Source organism: Rhea pennata, chromosome 3, assembly GCF_028389875.1.
Source record: "Rhea pennata isolate bPtePen1 chromosome 3, bPtePen1.pri, whole genome shotgun sequence".
Classification (NCBI taxonomy): Eukaryota; Metazoa; Chordata; class Aves; order Rheiformes; family Rheidae; genus Rhea; species Rhea pennata.
This window is the reverse complement of record NC_084665.1, coordinates 13,382,035-13,408,220: the sequence shown is the minus strand read 5'-3', so window position 1 is coordinate 13,408,220 and position 26,186 is coordinate 13,382,035. Positions and strand designations below refer to the sequence as shown.

Below are 26,186 nucleotides of genomic sequence, written 5' to 3'. Positions count from 1 at the left end.
CTCTCCCGCAGCCGCTGATAGAGAACATCTTCCATTATGTCTGTGTAGTAACTCTGACAAAACAGCTACTGTATTAATGGTATGCAAATGGGTGATTCTTACACAACCACATGGTTGATGCGGGATCAGTTTCATCTGGACCAAATTCTAGAGCCAGAGATCTTATGTCTGTTCTTTTCTCACATTTTGCTTCTCTAGGTACTGGGTGTTCAGATCGTGGGGTCGCGTGGGCACTGTGATCGGGAGTAACAAGCTGGAGCAGATGCCATCAAAAGAGGATGCTGTTGAGCACTTCCTAAACTTGTACGAAGAGAAAACTGGAAATTCTTGGCATTCAAAGAACTTCACGAAATATCCAAAAAAATTTTACCCGCTGGAAATTGATTATGGACAGGTAATGCCAAAATGTCCCTGTGCCAGGTGGAGCATTGCTCAGCTACTTTCTATCTGTTATATTCTGCACTATTTAATCCTTTACACTTCAATAAACCTGTGAAATGAAGTGCAAATGTTTGTTATGTAGGTTATTAAGGTAAGCCCAGCAGGGAGACCACTGGAAGGAGAAGTATGTCATGTATGTTCTGTTCTGTGTGTAAGAACTGATAGCATTGCATAAGAAACTGCCCAGTCAGGGGAGGTAGATGATTCCAACCAAAATACTGCTAGTTCAGCAGGAAAATAACTTCCATAGTCTTATGTGCTACAGGAAGACAGCTGTAGATCAGATGCAAGTAGTCAAACATACAAAGAGGGGAAAAAGAAGCTATACTGGAAGACTGAACAGTTTTACCATGTCAAGTCAAAAGCCCCTTTAGGACTCATTTCTGTTTACTCTCTGTAGTCTTAATTTATTTGAAACTAATTCAACGGCAATTTCACATGCTCGCCGGTCTGAAACCGCCGTTTTATTCTATTTTAAATAGATACCTTTTATCTGTCTTCTGCATCAAAAATGCTCCCAAATAGTGAAGCAAATCCTTTGCAGCATTCCGCTTAGTGCACATATTGAACAGACTGAAAAAGAGAAGTTATTCATTGCCAGTGAGATTTGGCTATTTAGATAGCTAAGCTAAATAAGAATTTTTTCTTCTGCCCCATGAGTGTTTGTGTTTATTTAAAGACCTACCCTTTGCTTAAACTATCTTTAGATGAAATAATTGAGTGTTAATATGAGAATGTATTTTCTAGCCACTGCATTTTTTCTGTGGCCAGATGACTGGGTGTCAGCTTTGTTTGAAGCACTTGATATTTTAGCATTATTTCTGGCAATTTGAATGTTGTAAAACATTGCATCAACAAAGTGTCTGTTAAACTGCAATGTACAGTGATGCTTTGAAGCATCTGGCAGATGCTTTACTGGTGAAACACTAACCATGAAGCATCTAAATGATATTTTAACTAACTGATGATTCCTGTACTGCTCTATGATATGTTTTTATTTAAAAAATAACTTAGAGAAGCTAATTATTTTATCATAAACACTGTGAAGTAAAATAAAACACATGATCTTTTCTCCTACCAAGGTCGCTATGTAGCAGAATGCTCAAGGAAAAACTAATACTGTTGCTTGAGATGAAGCAGAGATACACACTGAAAGTTCACATTCCATTAATTAAAACTGTATTTTGCTGTTGCACCTTTTGAAATATGTGTGCCAAGTTACTGAATAGGTGGGATTTTAAACACCCATCACTGCAAAATGTGAGAGCAGTGTCCCCCGCTCCCCATGAACTTTAGGCTAGTAATAGTATGCATATAATAAATTGATTTTGAGTTGTTACCATGGCAGCCAGATTGTTACCTTTATCTTTTGTGATTTTTTTGGTAGTTCTGATACTACTTTTTCCTCCCAGGATGAAGAAGCTGTGAGAAAACTGACAGTGGGTGCTGGGACTAAATCAAAACTTGCTAAGCCGATCCAGGAGCTTATTAAGATGATCTTTGATGTGGAGAGCATGAAGAAAGCAATGGTGGAATTTGAGGTGACCACACGTGTTCACGTTTTCTGCTTCTACTTCTCTTTTCTCTCTTTACGCCACAACCAGCAACAAGTTCTTTGCAATACAGGGTACAACATGCTTGCCAGAAATCAATGTGAGTTTTAGAACAGTCTTAAAGTTAGGGGGACTGCATCACCAGTAGTTTAACTTGGAAATAAGCAGGTAGCTGAGACTTCACATGTGCCAACTGATACGTGCACTAATGATGTGCTTTCACAAAGTCCATTTCCTCTTCTAAACTGGGCTAAATTCAAGCTTTTTGTAATATTTCTGATTTGTTCTAATGATAACTCTTTTCCTCCGTTTTTCTTTCCTCCATAATTCTTGGTCCATTCTTAGAACAGGCTTTCAAAGAACGGTCTGGAAGCATCATTTGCCTCTTTCCTTTCATAGAAACAGTTTTACTGTTGTTCAGATAGCCTGTAGATTTTTATTGAATACAGCCATTCAAACTGATTTAATTCTAAAATACGAATTTCGGTTTTCTTAACTAGATTAGTTTTCCTCCTCTAAGGCTTCATATTTAAATAGCTGTTATTTGCTGCTCTTGTCAGTATTTTGTATCTCTCCTCTTCAGAACAAGCTTCACTGTATTTTGTGCAGGTTGCTTAAATGCCTTCAGATGTCTTGGCTTATGTTCTGTAGTACCTTGAGTTAACTGTATTCTCCTGTATCTTCAACAGTTTAGGTCCAAGTCTTTTAAAACATTAATTCTTTGTAACTGGAACTGGCTAAAGACTCTGGAGTGATGATCTGATGTTATCTAGCTCTGCAGAAATCTGTTGAAGCTATGTTAATTTACACCTGCTGCAGATCTGTGGGACACCTACTTGGGAGTGCAGATGGGAGACTCTTCCTATTAGATTTGTCTTCCTGCACTGCTGCTGAACAGCTATTTTCCTTTAGAGGAAATAATATTTCTCCTAGTTACAGGTTTCTGTGTATCCTCCCAAAAGGGCTGCTTGGTTCTAATCAATCTGATCTCATATATTTCGCTCTATCCAGACACACTCTCTCTCTGCTAAAACTGCAGTAGCTTGTTAGTCCTTCCATTACATGGCAATAGGTTTCACTGACAAACTTTTCCCTCACCAAGTATATAGTTTTAATACAATTCTCTGTCACTGCCTTGCATGAAACAGCTGGTTAGAGCGCTGAGTCTGTGCTATTCTAGTGCAGTGTCCTGTCTTGCCTGGCTTGGGGGTGAGTGTCTCTCTTGTCCCTTATGACAATCTCTGTGCACACAGCTATGCTCTGGAGGTAACTTCATGCTGCTGTCAGTACATCTGGCAGCAATCAGTACCGTTGTTCTAGGCCCAGCCCCATTGGCTCTTCTGACATGTCTGATGGCACAGCTTTGGGTGCAGTGTAGTTTTGTCTCGGAGGTTAGCTCTGCAGGGCTGTCTGTCTCCTACCGCCCATGGCGGGGGAACAAACGCCAGCTCTCTGGCTGGTTGTAAACTCTGTAGGAGGCTGTTACTGGTCTATTAGACCTTGTCATTGGGGGATGTATCAGTTCAGTATAGGTATTCTGTGCATCCGTATTAAATAGCATGTCATTTACAAATCTGTTGGTTTTTTCAGCTAATAATTAGGTAATATGAATGGATGATGCTCAACAAGAAAGGTTGATAGTTGGCAGTATTTGCTAGCCCAAAAAGTTGGAGAACTAACAGATCTGTTACAAGTTACTTTACATCAGGTTATTAACCTTTGTTTCATGCCTCTCCAAAAGCATCCCCAAGGCACAATCAGTTTTGAAGCTTAGCTTCTCTATTGTGCTCCATCTGGGCTTTTCTAAATATCTGACTATATTTATGCTTAGCTGCAGACACAGGTGAAAGTTCCCCTACACCCAATATAGGGTAGAAATCTCCATATAAAGTTATTTCAGAGCTTTCACAGCAAATCTCTTGTAGCTTTTTGCATTCAGCTTGTGTTAGACTTGCATACAGCTGGCTTCACAGTGAACAAATAATATGAAACTTAGATAAGTAGTAGATGATATACTCAGTTTCCTACGTTCTCCTGTCCTTGAGCTGAAGCTTAAACCTATTGTTTCAAGTAAATGTTCGTTTGACCTGCAGGGTTTATGGTGAATATTGTTAGAGTCCAAAATGTCTCTGTAACATGTTCAGTTGGACTGGAGTCCTTTGCATGCTTTTGCATTGGGGAAACCATTTGCCTGCACCGTGAGGCAGCGATGTTACATTGCTAGTGGATTAGTAAAGCAACAAGAACTTCTAAAATAAATCAATGGATAAAATGCAGGCAGTGAAGACATCACTTTTAGTGGTGTTACTCTTTTCACTTTTGGGTAGGAAGCATCTTGTAAACTCTTTGCCTTTGGCCCTTGGTAATATTAGAGTAAAGTTGAGGCCTGGAAGAGAGTGTCTAGACTGTATCTAGAGGAGATCTTCACAGCAGCTTGTTCTGTCTTATGAACAAGAATTATTTCATTGAGATTGCCTCTTTAATGGTCAGCCCAAAATGTGTGGTTACTGAAGTGATTCAGGAATGCCTCTGACACAAGAATGATGTTAATCTTTTAATCAAATGCTTCTTACCTTATTTTTGTGTTGCTTAAATATGCTAGTTTAGTTTCCCATTACAGTATGTCTTTGTTTATAGGGAGACTTCTCAGTAACATGTACTGTCCTTCTGACATCATTCTTTGATCCACAGAGATTAATATCAAGTCTCGAATGTTTCCATTCTTTGGTGATTCCTATCAGGGGGGAGAGAATTGTTTCCTAGAAACTGGACAAGGAATGTTGCAATGGTTTTGTTGTAGTGAAATCCCATTTTAATTGTTTAAATCTTCATCAGATTGACCTACAGAAGATGCCACTGGGAAAACTGAGCAAGCGACAGATCCAGAGCGCGTATTCCATCCTTAATGAGGTTCAGCAGGTGAGCATGAAGCAGATGTTAGAGCAAGGGGGGGAATTCAGAAGTTGTTCTGGACTTAAAGGGGTGATCGCTGAGGGGTGAGTGGAGGGGTGTGTGTGTTTGTGTGTATGTTAGATTGCATTTCTTTTGCATAACTTAAAAGGTAACAGGGCAAGGGTACACAATTTAAAAAGCCTTTTTTTTATGTAGAAAGTTGTTAAGTTCTTGGTTTGGATAAAGACCTGTGCTGTTAGGTAGACTATTTGGAGAAGAGGGCATGGTTTCAATATGTTAGTAATTAGTTCTCTTCACTGTTGTAATAGTTTGGGCAGCGTTTGTATCTTTTATACTTTCTAGCACAAGCTTGAGGCTGAGGCAAACTTGCTACTGGCATAAATGGGAGTTGAGCAAAAGGAAGCCAGCGTCTTGATCTAGTAGGAAGCTGGTGGTGCCACCCTAGAGAAGTCTGTCTGAGGATGAGAGTACAGGTTAAGCTGAAACAGGGAAGGATCTGACTTGATGACATTACTGAATGTTATACATCATGACCTGACCTGTAGATATTAATGCCTAAACAACTTTTACAAAGTGTATCAGCATACCCTTGGGATCCCAGGCAAGATATAAGTACAAAAAGTTTTTCTTGAATTGTTAAAATGGACTGGAACCTGCCTAACACATGCACCTATTCATATCTAGAAGCCCATCTTCTGCCTTTCAGAAGGCATAATCCTCATCATATTTTCTCAATATCAGAAATTATGTGCATTTCTGTGCAAGTATTATGAATTAATATGTGAAAAACAATTTAAGTATTGCCCCTTTTAGCCTTACAAGTTTCAGCATTAGAACTGTTTGCTGCTTCTTTCCATTAGTTTTTGCGTATCTTGTATGTATCTATTGCTGTGGACATCTTTTCTGCAGTACTCAGTGTTTTCATTTGCTGCGTGTTGTCTTGTCTAGGCAGTTTCTGACAGCGGTTCTGAATCTCAGATCTTGGATCTCTCCAACCGCTTCTATACACTGATTCCTCATGACTTTGGGATGAAGAAACCACCTCTCCTAAATAATTTGGAATACATTCAGGTATTGACTGGGAACAGTATGTTGATTGTAGGCAGCAGGTCTAATATCAGATATCTAATGCAAAGAATTCCTGAGATTTGAAAGGGGTGAATAAATTTGTTATTCTTCAGAATACTTTATATTTTATATTCTATATATTAAGATATCTACAAGAAATGTATTTTATTATATATAACTCCTAGTATTATCAGAGGGCCAGTAAATAACAAAGTTTCTTATCTTGCAACTAAAATTGTCACAGAGGATGTTTAGTCACCTTTTGAAAAGAAGCATCTCTTGCAATCTACAGAGACTCTGGGCTAAACTCACCTTCAGTGTGTATTGGGTGTAACTCCTTAGCTTTCCTCTGGGGCAGAGCTTTGATTTCAAAGCCAGATTTTTTTGCTGTGCATTCATTTATTCATTTTTCTCTTTTCACCAGAAGTGCTGAGATGCTGCAGCACACGTTGAAGTCATTGGCAGACCCTAAATAGGCTTCCTAGTTTCTCAGCTGCCATCTCTCTATCTAAATAAGTACTGCAACTTGAAAAATCTGTCCTGAGTATTGAAGGCTCCCATGCTGTTATTGCATAGCTTTGCCAAGTGGTAGTTAGAACCTAATGAAAGAGGGGAAAACTGATAGTATAATAGGGAGTTTGGAGGAAGGGAGAGAGGGAGGGAAGGAAGGAAGGAATAGTGTTGTAAAAGCTAGATAACATTGGAAGGAAACCCTGTCCATCACTGAGGCTAACACTGATGGAAGATCTTTCCACCAGCCTGGCTGTACATGTGGTAGGAGTTCTCAAACTGGCAACTTGCTGAACTTGATTTTTTTTTTTTTTTTTTTTTTTTTTTTTTTTTTTTTTTTTTTTTTTTTTAGGCAGCTTCAGAATAAATATCAGATCTCCTTGTATTAACCAAACTCTCTTGTTTCTCTGGCAGGATGACTGTAAAACTTAGTGTTGTTAGATGGCACTGCTTTGCCAGTGATTTACACATGCTTTTGTAATTTGGGGTGTTCCACAGATCTTGAACATTTCAAAGGCACAAATGAGATAACTTCTTTAAATTATTCAGGCTAAAGTGCAGATGTTGGATAACCTGCTTGATATCGAGGTTGCCTACAGCCTTCTCAGAGGTGGAAATGAAGATGGAGATAAAGACCCAATTGACATCAACTATGAAAAGCTCCGAACTGATATTAAGGTAAAGGAAATGAAAGGGGTGACCATAAATACAAACTGATGACCTGTTAGTCTGGAGTGTAAGAGGTCAGCTAAACTGTTAAGTGGACATACTGGTCCAGCAAAGGGCCACTGAGATGATTAAGGAATTGGAGCCTCTGATGTATAAGGAGAGGCTGAGAGAGCTGGGAGAGAAGGCTCCAGGGGGGCTGGTTTTTTATACTGTGAGGGTGGTCAAATGCTGAAAGAGGTTGCTGAGAGAGATTGTGGAGTCTGCACCCTTGGAGATATTGAAAACCCACTGAACGTGGCCTTGTGCAACCTGTTGTAGTCGATCCTGCTCTGAGCAGGGGGGATGGTCTAAACAATCTCCAGAGGCGCCTTCTAATATCAACCATTCTTGGATTCCAAGTGCTCTCTCTCACAGCTTCTCCAGCAAGGAATAAATTTCTACCTAAATGATACAATACAGAGGAGGCTTACACTTGGGAGTCACAAGCTTAGGGTGGATATCCTCAAATATTATAGGCCTGCTAGCTTGTATTTTAAAGGAATTTTTCTTATTCTACTCCCTGCAGGTTGTTGACAAAGATTCAGAAGAAGCCAAGGTTATAAAACAGTATGTGAAAAATACACATGCTGCTACTCACAATGCATACGACCTCAAAGTTGTGGATGTAAGTTTTGGAAGAATGGGGAATACTGAGGTTTTATTATGCAAAAATTTACTTTCATAAGTTACTTGTTTTGAGGGGTTCTTTATTTTTAGTAGCTTTTCAAGTTTCTCTTGTTGAAAGAATGGTTTGATAGATTAAGGATAGTAAAAGCATGGGCAAACAGATGAGTCTAAGCTCACCAAGGTGTCTTGCCTTTGGGGTGCTTTAACTGACCTCAAAGAAAGGGTGGAGGGAGGGGATTGTCTTTTAAAGCTGAGGTTTAGTTCCTAAAATGATTTTCCAGAAAACTACTGTCTCATGGGAATCCCCTAGGGAAGGTGGAGGAGTAATCAACAAGTACAATATCACCAAAGCTAGCATGACATAGCAGATTGCAAATACTAAATACTTCTCAGATCATTTTTCCTGGCAGATTAATTTATATTTGTGATTGAGTGATTCATCTGCTTAGTTGCATGAAGGTAATGTGGTGTTTTTTACTTTCTCTCCTATCCAATTTTGAACTGAAGATCTTCAGGATTGAACGTGAAGGAGAAAGTCAGCGGTACAAGCCATTTAAGCAGCTTCATAATCGCCAGCTGCTGTGGCACGGTTCCCGTACTACCAACTTTGCTGGTATCCTCTCGCAGGGTCTCCGTATAGCTCCTCCTGAAGCTCCTGTGGTACGTGAAGCAAATGCCTTTTCTGACTTTCATCCCTGTGGCCATCTGTGGCCACCATCAGAGCATAAATATGAGAGTTTTTGGGTGAGGAGGACCTCAAGTTATCCCTGAACATGCACATACTGTTGAATGTCAACAGTGACTGCTGACCAGTGTCTGCAAAAGCTTTTCACAGCTTTGTTCTCCTGGGAGTCCCCAGTGGATTCAATGCTGCCTTTATATTATTAGCCTAATCTTTTTTATTTCTCTCTCTCTCTCTTTCTCTTTTTTTCCTTTTTTTTTTTCCTTCCTTCCTTTCTTTGTTGCTTCCAGACCGGCTACATGTTTGGGAAGGGTATCTATTTTGCAGACATGGTATCCAAGAGTGCCAACTACTGTCACACATCTCAGGCTGATCCCATAGGTCTAATACTTCTGGGAGAAGTTGCCCTTGGAAATATGTAAGTAACTTGTGAAGAGCATTTGCCAAACACATTACCTTACCACAGCAGACAGTGATGCTGAAATAGCAACCCTTTTCTTCAGAGCAAAGTATTTTTTTTAAAAAATGAGGGGGTGGGTATGCTTTTTTTTTTTTTTAAGCAAGAATTATTTAGGAGAAAAGTCAGTGGTGCTGGTATAGAATGTTGGATTAAATGCCAATATCATTGAAATTGGTAACTGAGATGAAGGAATGCTGCAGCTCTAATAATGCTGATAATGCTGTGTTCCAAAATAGTAGAATTTATATTACCTTTATTATTAACTCACTATCACTATAAATTGAAGTCTGAAAAAAGTGCTTTTTCACCAAGATGTCTTAAAATGAATGTAAAATGCTGTTATGTGTTCTTTGTGCTGTCTAGGTACGAGTTAAAGAACGCTTCTCACATAACAAAGTTGCCGAAAGGAAAACACAGCGTGAAAGGTAAGCATTAGGTATTGTTACTGGTAATCTGTTATTCACAACAAACTTCTACCTTGTAGCAACTGCTTAGTGAGAAGAACTGTAGTCATTTCATAGCTGTTCTTTCTTCAAGAGTTTGCATAATTTGCCTTACAGTTGCATCTGTATGTATGTATATAAAAATGTTTTTTTGTATAGAAAATAGTGGACTAGAAAGCATAAGAAGGAAGTTATCAGGTTGCCTAAAGTTCAGGATGAGAGTTTCATTTGATCTTACATAAGATAATAAGTAAGGTGCATTCTCCAACTTTTTGCTCGCTTTCAAAGTGACAATACAGTGTATTTTAGAAGAAAAATGAGAAATTTGGTAGATCAGAAGAATAATTGTTTAGCTTTCAAAGAGCTCTAGAGGCTCAGAGAGAAAGGCTAATAGTAAAAGTTCAGATGGGACAACTGTTCTCATTACATTTCTATCAACAAAAAGTATTGGTATGTTGCACTGAAAAAGATGAGAGAATAGTTTTCTAAATCAAGAAAAAATGGTAATCGTGACTATCTTCTGTTCAGAAATGGAAGAACAGTAATATTCAATGAGTGGCTTTTCTCAAACTATTCATTTTGATAGTCTTGAAAAATCAGATGCCTAAAATAAAATAAAATGTGACTTAACATCTTTTACAATGCATACTACTCGCACTATGAATGCCAAATCAGATTTGTATTATTGAGTTTAGAGGATAAGAACTAGTTTGTTTTACTTCCTTGAAAATGTTACAATGTGCATGTATTCATTAATGGAGCTAGGATATGAGAACTGTAAGGATAGTCTGATCATCTGTTTTGTCTAACCTGTATGATTAAAGGAAAGTAAAATTCTGGCTTTTAATGTGGCAGAGTTACTACTACCACAGCTATGGTTTTGCTGAATTGAATAAATATTCTCTATCCTTTGCATTTTTTTTTAAGATACTTTTGCTCTTTGTTAGCATTTGTCAATACCAGCAAAGTCATTTGTTTCGTGTAAAAAGTCTATATTTGCTTCTAGACTTGTAACTAATGCTTTTTACCTTTCTAGGCTTGGGCAAAACTGCACCTGATCCCACAGCCACTACCACCTTGGATGGTGTAGAGGTTCCCTTAGGGAATGGAATTTCAACAGGAATTAATGATACCTGTCTCCTGTATAACGAGTATCCTTTGCTACTGTGCTGGCTGCACTGTGTCTCAGTGTCACTGAGTTTAGTAGTGGCAGAAAGTGTTTTGTTTCTTTTAAGTCTCCTGTGGAGTACTCGGACAATTTAGAGTCTTTTTCCCAGGGGAGGTGATTTTAAAACTTCACACTTTGTCATGCTGCAAAAGAGGAAACAATGCATGTAGCAGATGGCTGTTTGTGTTGTTTGCCAGTCCCAAACAAAGCCAAATGTCCTCTGTTTTACAAAGAAAAGGGGATGGGGACAGGGAGACAGACCAAATGATGACAGAAAGCTCTAAATAAAAAAAAATAGGATGAGGATCAAAGGGTTGAGAAGGTCAAAGGGAACTGGGGGGGGGGGGGGGGAGCATAGAGTAGAGCTAGCCATTCCAGGCCTCAGTGGGACTTACCCTGAAGATCAGAGTAGCTGGGAGATGCTGCCCAGTAGTGCCTTGCCCAGATACGTGTGAGGCCGAGAGAGAGGGAACGCAGCCTGCGCTTACTTGTCTCTCCAGCCTGGCTTCTTCCTCTATTGTTGTGGCTGCCCAGCTTGGTCAGGAGGAGATGGGGGAAAAGGCTCCAGGGCTGGACGAAGTCGCACGGTTTCTCCTGAGTTCCCCCAAACCCTTTGCAAATATTAAGGTAAACCTCAGAGAGGCCATCAGAGGTGTAGCCTTTAAGCCTCTTTCTAGGCAGTTTGAAGTATCCCCAAATTAATAAATTTACTCCATATGCATAGAAGGTCATGAGAATAAATAATGCCTAAGATCCCAAATCAATCTTTGCACTGCCAGTGAAGCAAATAATCCATTAATACAACCTCTGGGTGGTTTAGAAACTGATTTTTTTTTTCCTTGGTAAATTGTTGTTGTCTTGCAAGCAGTCTTGGCAACAGAACTTAAGGCAGTACTGGCTTTAGTCTTGGATTTTTTTCAGTGCAGTATCTGTCTTGGGCAGGTGATAGAAGATAATATAGTTAACTATACCTAGTTTAAATAATCCACTTTGTAATACATTGTGCTTAATGAAGATACTTTTCACCTAACGTTGGGGCTAGAGGTAAGTTTGTGGCCTAAAGCATTGAGAAACAGACAGGCAAGTGGAAATGTCTTCAAAAGAAACATAAAAAGTGCAGTGCAGTCATAAAATGTTCCTGCACTGCCAGTCATCTTAGAGCTCCTCTGTGTGATTTCAGTTTGGGTTTTTTCAGATGGGGAAATTAAGAGGAAATTAATGACTTTGTGCTGGAAAATAGCAACAGACCTACCACTAGAAGCTGAGGATTCTGGGTCTGGAGACTACTTTGCTCCACTGTTCAGATGGTGATAGAGAGGAGGACATTGTGCATTATGTCTCTGGCTGACAAAAGTACAGCCCATATTGAAGTCGGTCCACTTGCTTGTCCCTCAGATTTCCTGCTGCACTAATTCTCTTACGTTTGTTCCTGACTATTGTATAAAATACTTTCATGTTCAAAGAAGGTCAAGTTTACAGATTCCTGGTTTGAGCTGTTAGGCTCACTTAATTGCACAGGCATCTGTATGCTAACTTAAGTTCAGAAGTGAAGTTAGACTGTGTTTAAAGGGTTGGAGTTTGGGGGATTTTTTGTGGGTTGTGTGTGTGTATGTGGGGGGATTTCTAGGGGGGATACAACTTGTGTTGTTAATCTCAACAACTATATTTTGTTCTTTAACGTTCTTCCCAGATATATTGTGTATGATGTTGCTCAGGTAAATCTGAAGTACCTGCTGAAACTGAAATTCAACTATAAGACATCACTCTGGTGAACAATATTTAGAAGCCCTGTTAGAGTTATACTGTAGTTATGCTATAGCGTTGACTTCTGACATGCTTAAGCATTGACTTCTCTTATCAAGATATCAAAAGAGCTAAACTGCAGAAGAAGTTACTAAATCCTGTTTAGTACAACACTTAGTGAAAGTTTTATAAAAATGTGTGGCAACACATGGAACTGAATTCTGATGAGAATGAGTACCTGGTTTTGTTTATACCACTTCTAGTTTTTGTGCTATCAAGTGTTTCTTTTAATTGACCAAACTGACCAAGAACCTCAAGCTTGTGTTTTTAGCCAGAGGTGGGCGATAGCAGGAGAAGGAACTTGAGGATATTTGCAGATGTTTGCTCTGTTATAGTTCCCTCTTGTTTAAGATACTTTTTTCAGTTTTCATTTTGAATAAATGTTAAATGTGCATTTATTTTGAGGTAAAAATAAAAGCTAATTTCATACTAACAGCTTTATGTTTCAAAACTTCCAAATTGTTTTGATTAAGTCATGATTTAGATGTATTTGGTGGAATGGTTTTAAACATGCCATCTCTTTTTGAAGATCAGATGCCAAATATTGCAATCTGTAGTTACATTTCAGCAAGTCATGGTGAAATGAGAACTTGGACTTTCCACTGAGACTTCATCTGTCAACAGTTGGTATGGTAAACATGGAAAATGAACTTGTGGCTGTTTTAATTTGATGTTAGCCCCAATAAACCTCCTTTGAACACCAACCTTCAACATGATGTAAGTTGGTTGTTGTAGACCAAAGTCCTAACAAATCTGCAAGTTGAGCTTTGGCAGAACAGGACAAACTTTGCTTGCTTACTGGCCTGGTGTGAGGTATGGTGCCACTCTGTGAAGTGATCTTGAACTCGCTCTTGAAATGTCAGTGGAGACTAGTTTCAAAGTGTACTAATGTGGGTTATTTTTCTCTTAAACCAACTCACTTGCGATAAGCCATTGAGCAATATGAGAAGACTTTACTATAGAGTGACCTGAGTTTTTCTCTTCAAAATTACTTCCCCAAACCACACACATTTTCCCTCTAGTTGCACAGGACGAATTGACTAATCCCCAGGGACAATTCTGTGTGAGTAGTGCATTCAGTCTCTGCTCTGCTAGGAAAGCTTTCATCTTAAGATGACTCTTTGAGCTCAGACTGCTGCAGCTTCAGGTAAGGTACATGGAAAGAGCAGATCTGTTTCCTAAAATGTTGTGATGACCTTGTGCCTTTTGAAAGAGGAGCTCCAAACCAAAGTAGTTGTTTACAGTGTAGCTGTTTCCAGGACACTTGAAGAGGAGGATGAGGAGTTGTGGATGGAGAACAAATTGGATGTCAGAGAGAAGAAAACATGGAAGGACTAGGTAAGTTGTATGACTTGAGAACAGTTGAACAGAAAATAATCAAATGATGCTGGTGCTCATGGCTTTGAGAGAAAGTGAAAACAGTGGCCTTTGTCTTGTGGTTCTTCAATAAAGTTTAACCAGTGACTAATGATCACTTCCAACAAAAAGTTGTCTTGTTCAGGCATTTAAGAGTTGAGTGTAATTTTGTCAATCTCTGGGAAAGACTGTGAGAACTGGTTCAGTTCAGTTGTGAAATAGCATTTCTCTTTACCCTCAAAAAAAAGGTTCAGTTCAACTTGGGACTAGGAATTAAAAGCGGATTCTTATGATGACCCCTCTTTCACCCTGTATACCAAGAAAAGCTCAAAGTGCCTTTTCGCTCTGAGACCCTTTTTTTCCTGCCCTAGAAGATAGCTATAAATGTTATGCTACAAAGTTGTATAAAGAGCATTTCAGGATGCTTGTATACTCTCAAGTTATACCTGCATTACAAGCAAGCATCTCCAAAGCTGACTTTGGCCTAGCAAATGCAGCAGGAGAAGATACAGCGGGATAGGGCTTTCTGAAAAGGTAACAAGTACCTTTCGGGGACTGTAGGAAAGCCCTGGTGTGCCTGGCCCTCTGTGAAGCCTGGTGCTTGTTCTTGTGCCAGGCAGGCTGATGCAAATTCAGGGTGCTGCTTCTCCTGCCAGCTTGTCTTGACTGGAAAGTAGGCCCACTCCTGATGAAAGCAGACCCTGCTACTGTGAACTGGTGTTCAAACAGCCTCTCCCCAGGGCTTGGCTGAGAAGAGCAGCTGATAGGAACAACTGAAGGCACCATCTTAGGCATATGTGCACAGAGCAGAGCTGGTTGATTTGATATTGCCATTTCTGTCAAAGCTGCTTCAAAAAAATCAGTTGTTCAGGACATCAGGTTGCGTGATTTCCTCTGAGTTTCTGGAGGAGGGGTGTTGAGGAATGACTTCTGATCTAAACTCACTTAGGAAGAAGAAAAATTAACATCAGAAACAGCAGTGTATAAATACTGAAAGCTATCTTTTAGTGTGACTGGGGGCTCTGTTGTATGATGGCTGGCAAGTATTAAGATAGATGATACGTTTATAATCTGAATTAGGTAAACTGAAGGAAGCCAGCTTAGGTTTACTAATTGAAAATCGATGTAAATTGTCTGTGACTTGCCCAAGTTCACACATTAAATGAGTTGCTGAGAAGAAATAACACACACACTTTCTAATCAAAGGAGAGGGAGAAGTTTGTTTAGATGTGGAAATGACCTTTTGGTACATGAAACCATCCTGGTACTGGAAAAAGTCATACTCCTACTCTTAAGTGTGGAGTATGGAACTGTTGAGGTCTTTCCTTCAGGCTTTGCTGTTGAAAACTGTTCCAGACCTCCCTCATTTGAGTTTTGTGAACTTAATTTTCTGGTTAAGTGTTTTGGCTGCCAATTTATATCCCACTTAGTTTTTTAAAAAGTATTAGACTTTTGCTTAAATAGCTTTTATATATGCTATGAGGCATCTACCTTGGTCTATTATACTCTCATTCCTTCTGTTATGTCTGTGGGATTTTTAAAAGGAAAAAAAAAAAAAAAAAGGTTTCCGCACTTGTGGAGTACGTGCATCTGACCAAGAGCTTGCGTGGCTTTTTACTTTCAAACAAATGCCAGGCTACTTCTCCAGAAACTTTCATTCTGTAGATGCAATGACATCTACATTTCTTGCATAGCAAGAAATGCATAGCATAGCTGAAATAATGTTGTTGAGGCAGTTTTTCAAAGTTGCAGAGGATGTAGGCAAAGCAAAGATTTGTTGTGAATCTTTGGTATGGAGCAATTGGTCATGTTAAATCCCCTAGGCACTGAGGTCTTTGTATCTACTGACTTGCAAGTAAAATAAGGGAAATAGGATATTGTCTTCCCCACCTCTTAATGAAAGAAAACTGTTTTTTTATATAAAAATAAGTTCCAGATACAAGGACCATGGCTTTTCTGGTTTTATCTCAAAACTACTTTATATTTGGGCACTACCCTTTGAAGGTGTTTCAGGAGGCTTTACTTTATTAATATGTCTCTCTCCAATTTTTGACAGCTCCGTTTAATGAATTGTGCTAGACTCTACAGTGCATGCTTTCAGCTGTGCTTTCACTCAAAAGAGCAACTTAAGCACGGGGAATCATATGTGCCACTTCCTAATTCCTTTTGTTGAAATAGAAGAGGAAGAAATGGTTTGCTGAGGTTGTTCTGGGAGCAGATAGTGCATGTTGGTGCCAACGGCTTGTGTTGTCAGTGTCCACTGGCAGCTCTCCTTAGTGCCCATACTGGATGATGGGGAAGGCGCTCAGGTGGTGTACTCTTGTCCACAGCTTGCTCACAGCAAAGCCTTGCGCACAGATGTCAGTCTAGGGGAGGTCCCAGTAAAGATGGCTTGCTGTTTTTCATCTATTTTGGTGTGGAGAGCATTATATTTGGTGTGGAGCATGCAATCCATTAGGTGTTTTTGGCTTGCTTTCACAGAACATGTGAGGTATGTGAGTACAGTCTGAAGGTGAGAAGCCTCTACAAGCAAAAGGAATTTGGCTTCCCAAGTAGTGAAAAGAAACTGCTGCTTCCTCCGCTCTTTGGTACAAATCGTAACTGCATGATGCAAGTGATGAATACTGCAGGGCTAGGAGACTTCAGGAGGACGTGCTGCAGTGCCTGGAGGGCACACCTGTGGCCTCCGACAGTTCTCTGTGCTTTTCTTTCTACTGTCAGTGCCTGCCTAGGGGCAGGTGAGAAAAGGACAACTAGGTGTCTCCTGTCTCTGGGCTGTAGCATTATCTGCACTGTGTTAAATGAGGTTCTGAATGGATTGATTTAAGCAGGTGTTGTAACCCATGACTGAACGTCATCCACAGTAACCGAGGAGAAAATGGGAGTCTCCAAGTGTATTTTGCAGTGTTTTGGCACACACCTTTAGAGCAATTGCCTAACATGACCCTGTGGGAAAGCTAATAGAGTAAAGCCAATTTAAAGAGTCCTCTTTCATCTGCATGAGGCAGGTGAGTCAGCAACACCTAATGACAGGTTGTTAACAATGAGCACAGATGTTCTTGGTCATTGTATCAGTCTAATTGTGCCATTTCCATGTCACCCAAGTGTAAACCGCAAATTTGCCAGATGATAAAGGACACGGTTAAAGCTTCCTATATTTGTCTATGTTATTGTCAAATGGCACTGGATACAGCTTTGTCAAAGTGTACGTCTGTGTAAGGGGGAGAGATTTGAAAACAGCACGTACAAGAGAAATAAAACCCAGAATACAAAAATACTACAACATTTGTGAAAGGCTAAAATGTAAAAGATCCATTATAGCAGGAATTGTTACTATACAATGCTGATTGTTACTCTTTAATCACGTGAGAGGTAACAGCTTCTGCTAAATATTTTCTAAATGCAGTTGTTGGAATGAAATGCATGAGTATCTGGTGTAATACTGTTGGGAGCTTAATTCTACCTTCTGACCTATAACTTGTAAGATGATCAGTGGGAAGTGTTGAAGGGGAAAAACACCTCCTAGGTTTTTTGTGTTTTTTGTTTTTGCCTTTTTTTTTAATAACAAAGTACAAAGATGCCCTGAAAGGCATTTGTTTTTCTCACAAAGATCTCTGTTTGCTTTTCCTTCTAGAAATTCAGGCTGTAAGTAGTGCTGCAAAATATGATTCTATTGTAGAAAACTTGTCTTTCCTCCCCCTCATCCCCCAGAAAATTCCTTCCCTTGCGAGAGCTCTGGCATCAGGGAGCACTGAGCAACTGCTGCTCTCAACACAGTGAGACCTGATGACAAGATTTACAAAGCACAGCAGTAAAAATCCCAGTAGTGATCAGTGTCTTCCATCGACTGGCAGGCTCACTGTTGCCGCTCTTAGCTGAGCATTAACATCTAACTCTTGGAACAAGGGGAGTTTAGCTAAAGTACAGAAAAAGTATTAATATCATTAGCATGTCATTGTTCATCCAAGCCTGTAAGGTGTAGTTGGTATCAGGCCTCCTTTTGCATGGTGGTGATGCCTTTAATAAAGGGAGAAAATGTACAAGGCTTAATGCTGTGTAGTTTGTCTTTGATACGGCAAAGATGACTTTTTGTTGCTTTTGTTATTAGTTTTACTATTATGCCTGTACTCCTTTGCATCTATCTCACTGAAGTGTCTTAAGCCCTTTTGGGGTTAAGGGGAAGGCAGATTCTGTTAACAGTCTTTCAAAATGACTTGGAAAATAAGGTGGAAATGCCTGCTAGGCTTCATGTCTCTCTCTTTCTCTCTTTTTAAACACACACGCAAACCCCCACCCTCTAACAGTTCTATCTAGTCCATAGAAAGCCCTGAGGGAATTTTCAAAGGATTTTACTCGGTATTTTTTTCCCCCTCTTGAAAACTCACTTTTCCCCCCTCTTAAGCACAAGGGCAATATTGTGGGTTTAATTGTTTAATAACATGACCTATATCCAGCTCCTCTCAACCTGCTAGAGTGTACCAGTCTGCTGGGTTCCTTTATTAGCAAATGCAGAACACAAAATCTATTCCATTTCCCAACATCTACACTGCTGCATGTTGCAGAATTCCTGGTTTCAACTAGCTAACTTTCCCAAGGTGCTTTTAAAGAGATGCAAACAGGTAGGCAAACCAGTCCATTTACTATCACATACTGACTTTGCTTGGACTAAGATGCACTGTTAATTTGCCTTGAAATTCAAATTGAGTTTTCTTGTTTGAAATAAAAATTGAATTCTGGGTGGCAAAGCTTTGACACTAGTAACTGTAAAAACACTACCTCTTTCTAACTCATGCAAATAAGTGAGGCCTTAAACATGAATGGGCTTGTGGCTTATGATCTCCATGCTTATTTCTTTATTCAAGAAACAGATTTAAAATCCACCTTGCTGCAGAGACTAAAGGAGACCACACAAGCAAAACCACCTCCCTGGCTTGCAGGAATTCAGCTAGGACTGTGTTACAGGGCAGACCAAAAGGACTTGGTTTAGTGACAAGCTTCCCCTCGAGTTCAGCTCTTGGCTCTCCCCACAGCACAGCTGTCTGGGTGACAAGGAGGGAGACCTTGACCTTCATGCAATAGCCTCTTTGAGCGTTTCCTGGCACTCGGGAAGAGTGCTATAGAGCAGGAGCTGCTTTTTAAATTTTTTTGATTTTCTTGTTGTTTAGAGGTTGTCCTCATCTCACCTTTGCCATCCTTTGGTTTTATCTATAGGACAACTAGCCCTGCTGTCCTAGGAAAACATTTTTCGTACGGTGCCGAGGGAAGGCTGAGCCCTCAACCACGGCGGGACATTCGCTTCATGGAGGAAGGTGGATGAAATGCTGGTGACCTGTCTCAAAAAACTGCAGCCCACGACTGCGACGGTGGAGCGACCCTTGGGCCCGCGCTGCCGCCCCCGGCGCCACCCAGGAGCACAGCGGCAGCCCGCAGCCCCCGCACTGCGCCGTCCGGCTCCCGCCTCCCCACACATTCACACACGCAGCGGCGGGAGCAGCACAGCCCCCCTCCCCCCGCCGCGGCCGTTACCGGCCGCTCCTCGCGGCCCCGCCCGGCCCCGCCCCGCCCACTCGCGGCGCGCGCCCCTGCGCAGGCGCCGCCGCCCCGGCGCGCGCCTCGCCCGCGAGCGCCGGCCGCGGCCCCGCGCGGCAGCGCCGCCTCGCGCAAGGCCCCGTCTCCTCCCCCACAATGCACCGCGCCAGGCAGCCTTTGAAAAAGCGGCGCGGCTCGTTCAAGATGGCGGAGCTGGATCAGCTGCCTGACGAGAGTGAGTAGCTGCCCGCGCCCCCGCCGCCGCCGCCCCCCGCCGCCCGGCCCCGGCCCCGCCGCGGGCGCCGTGCGGGGCCGCCGCCCGAGCCGCCTCCCTGGCAACCGGGCCGGCCCGGCCCCTGCCGCCGCCGCCGCCCCGCCCGGGCGAGGCGCCGGCCCGGGCGGCGGCGGCGGGAGGTGCCCGCCGCGGGGCGCCGGGCTGCCCGCGCCCGGGCTGGGCCGGGCCGAGCCGGGCCGGGCGGCACCTGCCGGGCGGCGGCGGGGGGAGCCCTGCGGGGTGCGCGGGCCGGCGCGGGGTGCCGTGCGCGGCGAGGGGGCGAGCAGGCGGGCGCCCCGCCGTGCGGGGGCGGCGGCGGAGCGGGGCGCTCCCGGCGCGCACTGTGGGCAGCGCGGTCGCCTCGCGGGGGCTGGGGCTTAGGGGGTGCTCGCTGCATCTAGGGGGCACTGGCAAATGCCGAGAGGAGAGCTCGGAGACCCCCGGGGGGTCCTCGTACAAAAACACATGCTTGCACACGTACAAACCTATACATCTGTGTAGGTTTTGTGAGAATGTAGTTTTTAATGTGCCAGGTGCACACAAAGGTCAGGTGAAAAGCTCATTTACAGTTGAGGTGAAAATACACGTTATTGTATACGTGGATACCTACCTGAACATTGTAAAGGAGGAAATGATTCAATATAAAATATACCTGTAAGAAGGCAGGTCAATATAGTGCATAAAGGATCTAATAGAACTTAAGAAGAGATTAAAAGTTTCACAAGCAAATTGAGGAGGGTGCAAGTATATCGAAGAGAAAACAGGGGTATGTAAAGGGGATGCAAAGGAGGAGCTGACTGTGGTCTAACAGCCACTCTGTAGCCAGTGGTTTATGCCGCTCTTCAATGGCACTGAAATGGGGCAGTTTCTATGTGCTGTGAACCCCAGATTGACTGTAACCATGTGCCACAGGACACCTAAGCTGCTTGCTGAAAAAGTGAGAATTCCTTGATACCCAGTAGTGGCTGACCAAAGTCCTAAGCTGAACTAAAAAGAGGAAAAAGGGGAAAAAAAAGAAAAGTTGTTTCATCTCTTTCCATACTGCAGTCTTTCCTCCATCCTATTACAGGTGTTTTGGAACCCTTTTGCTTCTAGCACTGCTATAAGCAGGAGTCACGATCCTCAGTCTGAGGAACCAGAGGACAGAGAAAGCATGAAATCAACAGTCAGTATTTGTCATGGGCTCTCATAATCATTGCTGTGTTTTAAGTTCTGATAATCAAAGCTGAAGATAGACTGTAAGGGAGATTCAGAGAATGATGGAAAAAAGGATTTGAAGGTTTTTGAGGGAGGCCTTTTGGAAGGCTAAGACTGCATATCTTAAAATGGCACATCAAATGGGAATATTGAGTGAGGTGGACAGAATTAAGCAAATGTGAAGGCATCGCTTAGAACATAGGTACGCAGCTGCACACTGATACACGTCATGCATATGAAGACTTGCAGAAGTTACTTCTATATAATTGTTTAAACAAATATACAACCAATATTTTAGTGTGCTTACAAGATACGGCATCACTATTGCAGGTTTCTGTGTAGCACCTTCATCTGCTCTAAAACATGTGCATCTGTGTAGTATTTACTTACAAGATACTCATGTAGTATCTTTGCAGGCTTACATATGATACTCATAACAGTATATACAGGAAGATTCATGTACAAATTAGTCACTATGTGGTGGGTGCATTTTACAATATACTGTACATTTGCAGTCATTTATTCACATGGAACAAAGCCCTATATGTATTCCATTAAAACTGAACAAGTACCTCTTGCAAGCAAGTCACTTAATATGGCAAAGGAACTGCTGCATCAGATAGCTCCTATTAATACCGAATAGTGGTCATCTTTAGCCCTATTGGTCCTATGAATTCACTGTGGTTATTTGGTCAGCTATTTCAGTAAGAAAAAGGCAGTCTGTGAATATTCACCTGTGTATTCACAAGAGTTCTCTGGAGAGCTATACCTCTTGTCAGAAGTGATTTATGGAGTAGGGTAAGATCTGGTAGAAAAATGCCCCTCTATTAGCTGTTGGGCTTTATTCCTCTGAAAGGAGAAAATACATTTTGTTGTTTTTGCATGAATTCTACATGTGATTTGTGTGTAGAATCCATTGTCTTTCACTTAATTAGGATGTAAAAGGATTTCTGGGGGTAAAAGGATTCTTATTGGTTTGATCCTATAATCTTGTAGATTACATTGAAAATTATTTTAACATAGTTAAACTTTTCTTCTGTAACACTGAAACTAGTGCATTTAGTAGCCTCAGTAAACCTACGTACAAAAGGGTAGATTTTTGCTTTTAATGACATTAACACTATTTTGCACATCATTGTGCAAGTTCATGAACATACCAAATACTTCTGTAACAGAAGATTATCAGAAAGAGGTGACTTTGAATTCAAATTTTACTTCTAACTACTGCATATGGATTTTTATTACAACTCTGATAGCGATCAGGAGAAAAACTAGTTAATATCCCTATATATCCAGCACCATTGTTTTAATCAAAGATATTTATGAAGGCTCGTCATAGATTAAAGACAGAACTGACACTCTCAGTTTGGTGCAGCTCAGTCATGTCTGCTGTATCATGTAAGACACTGATTAATATAAGTCATGGGCCAATTGAGAGAACTCTAATAACTAATTAGAAGCATTTTATTGTTTACTGGATCTATGCTCCCATTCGTAAGACTAGACAGTGTGTAAGTTACTATTTCTACTTTTGCCTTACCAGAGAAGGCATTTGTGCTTCCAAAAGTTACCTTTGTAACTGTTGATGTACCATCCTGTAAAAATGAATGAGGGAGTGCACGATGATGACCTAAAATATGGACGAGATATCAGTATGCAGGTTTATATGCATTTCATGTAGTTTGTGCCCCTTCCCACTAGTGTTGGAAGGGAAGAGGGATATTGTCATCTTGTATGGAGCAAAATTCTGTGAAGAGGGAGAGATTCTGTGGCAAATCAAGTAACCAACAGCTATAGAACATTAAAGTTCCCAGTTGCAGAAGTTTTTTAAACACTAATCGTTGGATTTCTATTTTGGAGACAAAATTGTTTATGCAGACCTCACACTGAACACATGACTAATTTTAATTGATGTATTCCCCGCCTCCCTCCTTATCTCCCGGTAATTCTGCAGTGGAAGTAAATAGTGGGCAGTTTTACTGCGGTAAACCAGATGGCTATTTTTCCCTGTCTCAGAAGGGGAAGTTGATTGTATCGAAGCATATATACATAGTGCTGTCTTGTTGCTTCCTACTAGTAATAGCTTAGCGCATTAAAAGTTCTGCAGCAAGGGGCCACCAGCAGGAGTAGAGCACTGAGCTACTAGCGACTTGATTGTTTCCGTGTACTAAGTGACAGATGAATCAGGGAAAGAAGCTGGAATGCAGTAGTGATAGGTGGGAAAGTGTTAACCTTTTTCAATAATCAGTAATATACTACTCTTTTTAGTATTGTATATTGGTAGATCTTGCTAATAATGTTTCTAGGGGTTTTGAGATAGGCAGAAAAGGGAGGAGGAGGAACTTTCTGCATGGGCTTTCGTCCCATAGATGGAGGCAGCAGCGTAAGGAAGGTGCTTCAGGCAGAAATCATCTTCCTTACTCCAGTGCGATCTCCTGCTATGGTTCACAGCCCTCTCCCCCCCCCCCCCCCCCCCCCGCATAACTATTTGCTCTGCTCTGACACTTCACCCAATAGATGGAGGAAGAATGGGGCCCACCTCTAGCTGCTTTGGTTTTCCATTGCAAGTGCAAAGGGGCCATGGCCATAGCACTGCCTTGCTCTGGACATTTGAGGCAAAAGATCACCAGAACCATATGAGATTCAACACACAAGCCAGTGCTTGGTATCAGTTTCATGAGTACCAAAGAGTACCCACAATGAATACTTTTGGTGTCATTTATACTGCATCCCTTTAGAATTGCAGTGTTACTATGGTATTAGTATATTGCACGTTGTGAGACTGTAGTATTGGAAATAGAACATTTAATTATTTTTTTGTCTGCACAAGTCCTGTAGCAGAGATTACAAGGATGAAAAAATCAACTTCCATCTACTAGTTAAATTAGAGTTTGGATTTATGTGGATATCAAACCATTAGTGGCTTCATAACATAAGGGAAATGCTGATCCATGCTTAAAAGTTATTGTTCTTCTTTGGTTGGTTGGTTTTTGTTTAACTACTCTCTGTAAGCCAAAAAGTTTTGAGGGAGCTTAAATGCTGTCACTAGTTCTTCCTATGATGCATGCTTTTCTCTTTCTAGGTTTCCCTGAATTAGCTGTCCTTTTAATGGCCAGTCATTTGAGATGCTTCCTCTCTGCTAAAGCAACTCGTGCCATGCTTGTGTAGATGAATGATCTCAAGCAGGGTTAATGACTCAATGTGTAATAAAGGCTTATGTTTCTCCTTCCTTCTCCACAAGTTTGCTCTGTCACACCATTTTAGAGCCATCCGTGTAGTTAATTACATATGTTTTTCAGATGTAGCGCAGCCAGGGTTAAAGTAACTGATCATCTGTGCAGAATTTAGATAAAATAGTGTAATGATCTGGAGAGGACAGGTTTTGTTATTACTCATCTGAATTACACAATTTCCTATATTGATTTCAATATGCTCTTATGATACCTCTTTGTGCTCACACGTTAGTAAAATCAGTAGCTGTGGAACTTTCCTTTAGTTATTTGTAACCTTCATTTTCAAAATTGTGATCAGTTGTTACAAATTTATTATTATTACGAAAAACCTGAAAAACCATTCACAATTATGTGTCGGTATTCCCGTTTAAAGTTAAACACAGCTTCTAAACAGCTCTTCTTAAAATCTAAACTGCTTTGTTTCATGTTAACACTGAAAATACACACAAGGGCATCCATAACTGTCCATATTGAACTGCAGTAATACCTTAACTGGACAAAAGAGAGAGAGTATTTTCAGATGGAGAGGAGAGTATGGATGTTTATTTTTGAGCATAAATGTTTAATTTTTTTAATTTTAGTTTTTAGTTTTTTGAATAGAAGAAAAGATTTTGAATTATCTTTCCTGCATTTCAGAGCCTTCCTCCACATAAAAAAATACTTCTTAGAGGGAGAAATAGCAGTGTTTCTTTTCAAGTCTGTTCATGTTGCTCACAAAGTGGTTGTTGCAGCTTATCTTCCTGATAAGGCTCTATAAGCATGCTCCTGCGCTAGGAGAGGATGGTGGTCCTGGAGGCTGCGCCGGTGCTGCCGGGACCTGAGTTCAGGACTAAGGGAGTTGTCCAGCTGCTGCTCCACGAGGAGCAGTAGCTGCAGCAGAGCAGATCTCTGTCTAGTCTAGCCTGAAAAAGTTGTAGTCCCTATTGTGCTTGACTTGGCCCACAACAGTGTGTTAACACTGAATTTTTTTAATTCAATTTTATGTGCACTCCTCAAAAATAACTCCTTGATGATGTTACAAAACATATAAATACCCTTATTCCTGTCCCATAGGTACTATAAAAGGCTTCCTCTTATCATGCTAGTAAGTGCCTCGCAATCTCTAACACCTTTTTTTTTTTTTTTTTTACTGCTCTTGTGTTGCATGTATTTTACAGATTTTTAAGGCTAGACAAGGCCATTATAATCCTCTTACCTGACATTCTTCTTTAAGCATGCAACAGCACCTGTATTTGTGGAATTTCTGTATATCAGTTCCATATTTCCCGTTTCAGCTATATTTTTCTCTTTAAAAGCGTATGTAAGCTGATGATTTGACTTTGAATGACAGGGAACTTGTCATGCCCATTCTTACTATGATTAATATAAAAAGTGTTAACTTCTTGCATTCCTTGCAAATCTGAATTTACCTAGTTCATCCTCAAACAGTTAGATCATATTTTACCTTTTACCGTGTAAAAGAAAGATGCAGACCTATTTACTTTTTAAATTACCTTCCTTTGTAGATACTTGTGATCAGTGCAGATCTTGACCTTCTTTGGGAAGAACGAGATTGGAGTGTCTTGACTTTCTCACAATAAGGCATGATTTTAGATCTTCAAATCTTTCTCCTAGCTCTGCTCTGAACTTTCTCCTAGTTTTTCAAACTCTTGGTCCAGTGGGAACACTGTGTTGAAGCAATTTATTTACTAACACTATACAAAAAGCAGAACCCAGTAGGATACTAAAACAAGACTTAAGCCACTTTTACAGTTCACTTTGGAATACTGTGACAAGAGAACATTACTGCAAGTAGACCTTGTAATTCCTGAGCCACTGCTGTAGTAAGTAGGCTGAGCTTTTTATTCTCAGTAGTAAGAAAGTCACCTCGATAACACTCTGAATCTTGAAGCAGATTTTGGTTATAACATCCTAAGTGATGCACAGGTCCTGTATTTTTTCCTTTCCACCCATTACTTTTAATGTATTTGATGTTTGTAGCAATGAAATCTGTCGTTGCTATAATAAGTGTTTACATTCAAGTATGTGTATATGTTTTGCTTTAATCTTTGTTTATAATTAAAATGCTGGTTAAAAAGGCTGTCCATGATTATATATTTGTTGATCAAAATGAAAGTTGTACACAAAATCACTGATATTTAATATGAGACTGGGACACTAGTAAACCAATAATTATTTTAATAAAAATTAGGAGAGTTGCAATAGACTTAATCTGTCCTGA

At 40.8% G+C, this 26,186-nt stretch overlaps 2 protein-coding genes across 5 annotated transcripts in view; both read left to right on the top strand.

Moving 5' to 3' along the window:
• PARP1 (poly(ADP-ribose) polymerase 1) overlaps positions 1-13,080 on the top strand; it is a 29,795-nt gene extending 16,715 nt beyond the window's left edge. The window contains exons 13-23 of the mRNA XM_062571612.1: positions 199-394; positions 1,854-1,982; positions 4,830-4,913; positions 5,856-5,978; positions 7,035-7,163; positions 7,720-7,818; positions 8,328-8,480; positions 8,793-8,920; positions 9,326-9,387; positions 10,442-10,556; positions 12,264-13,080. Of these exons, the coding sequence (XP_062427596.1) occupies positions 199-394; positions 1,854-1,982; positions 4,830-4,913; positions 5,856-5,978; positions 7,035-7,163; positions 7,720-7,818; positions 8,328-8,480; positions 8,793-8,920; positions 9,326-9,387; positions 10,442-10,556; positions 12,264-12,345 (1,300 nt within the window). The 3' untranslated portion in view covers positions 12,346-13,080. The remainder of the gene's footprint in view (positions 1-198; positions 395-1,853; positions 1,983-4,829; positions 4,914-5,855; positions 5,979-7,034; positions 7,164-7,719; positions 7,819-8,327; positions 8,481-8,792; positions 8,921-9,325; positions 9,388-10,441; positions 10,557-12,263) is intronic.
• Positions 13,081-19,417: 6,337 nt separating this feature from the next.
• Positions 19,418-26,186, top strand: part of LIN9 (lin-9 DREAM MuvB core complex component) — a 37,669-nt gene continuing 30,900 nt past the window's right edge. For 3 of the 4 annotated variants that reach the window (XM_062571609.1, XM_062571608.1, XM_062571607.1), the window contains exon 1: positions 19,418-19,496. In XM_062571609.1, the coding sequence (XP_062427593.1) occupies positions 19,418-19,496 (79 nt within the window). The remainder of the gene's footprint in view (positions 19,497-26,186) is intronic. The other variant, XM_062571610.1, reaches the window with a different exon arrangement.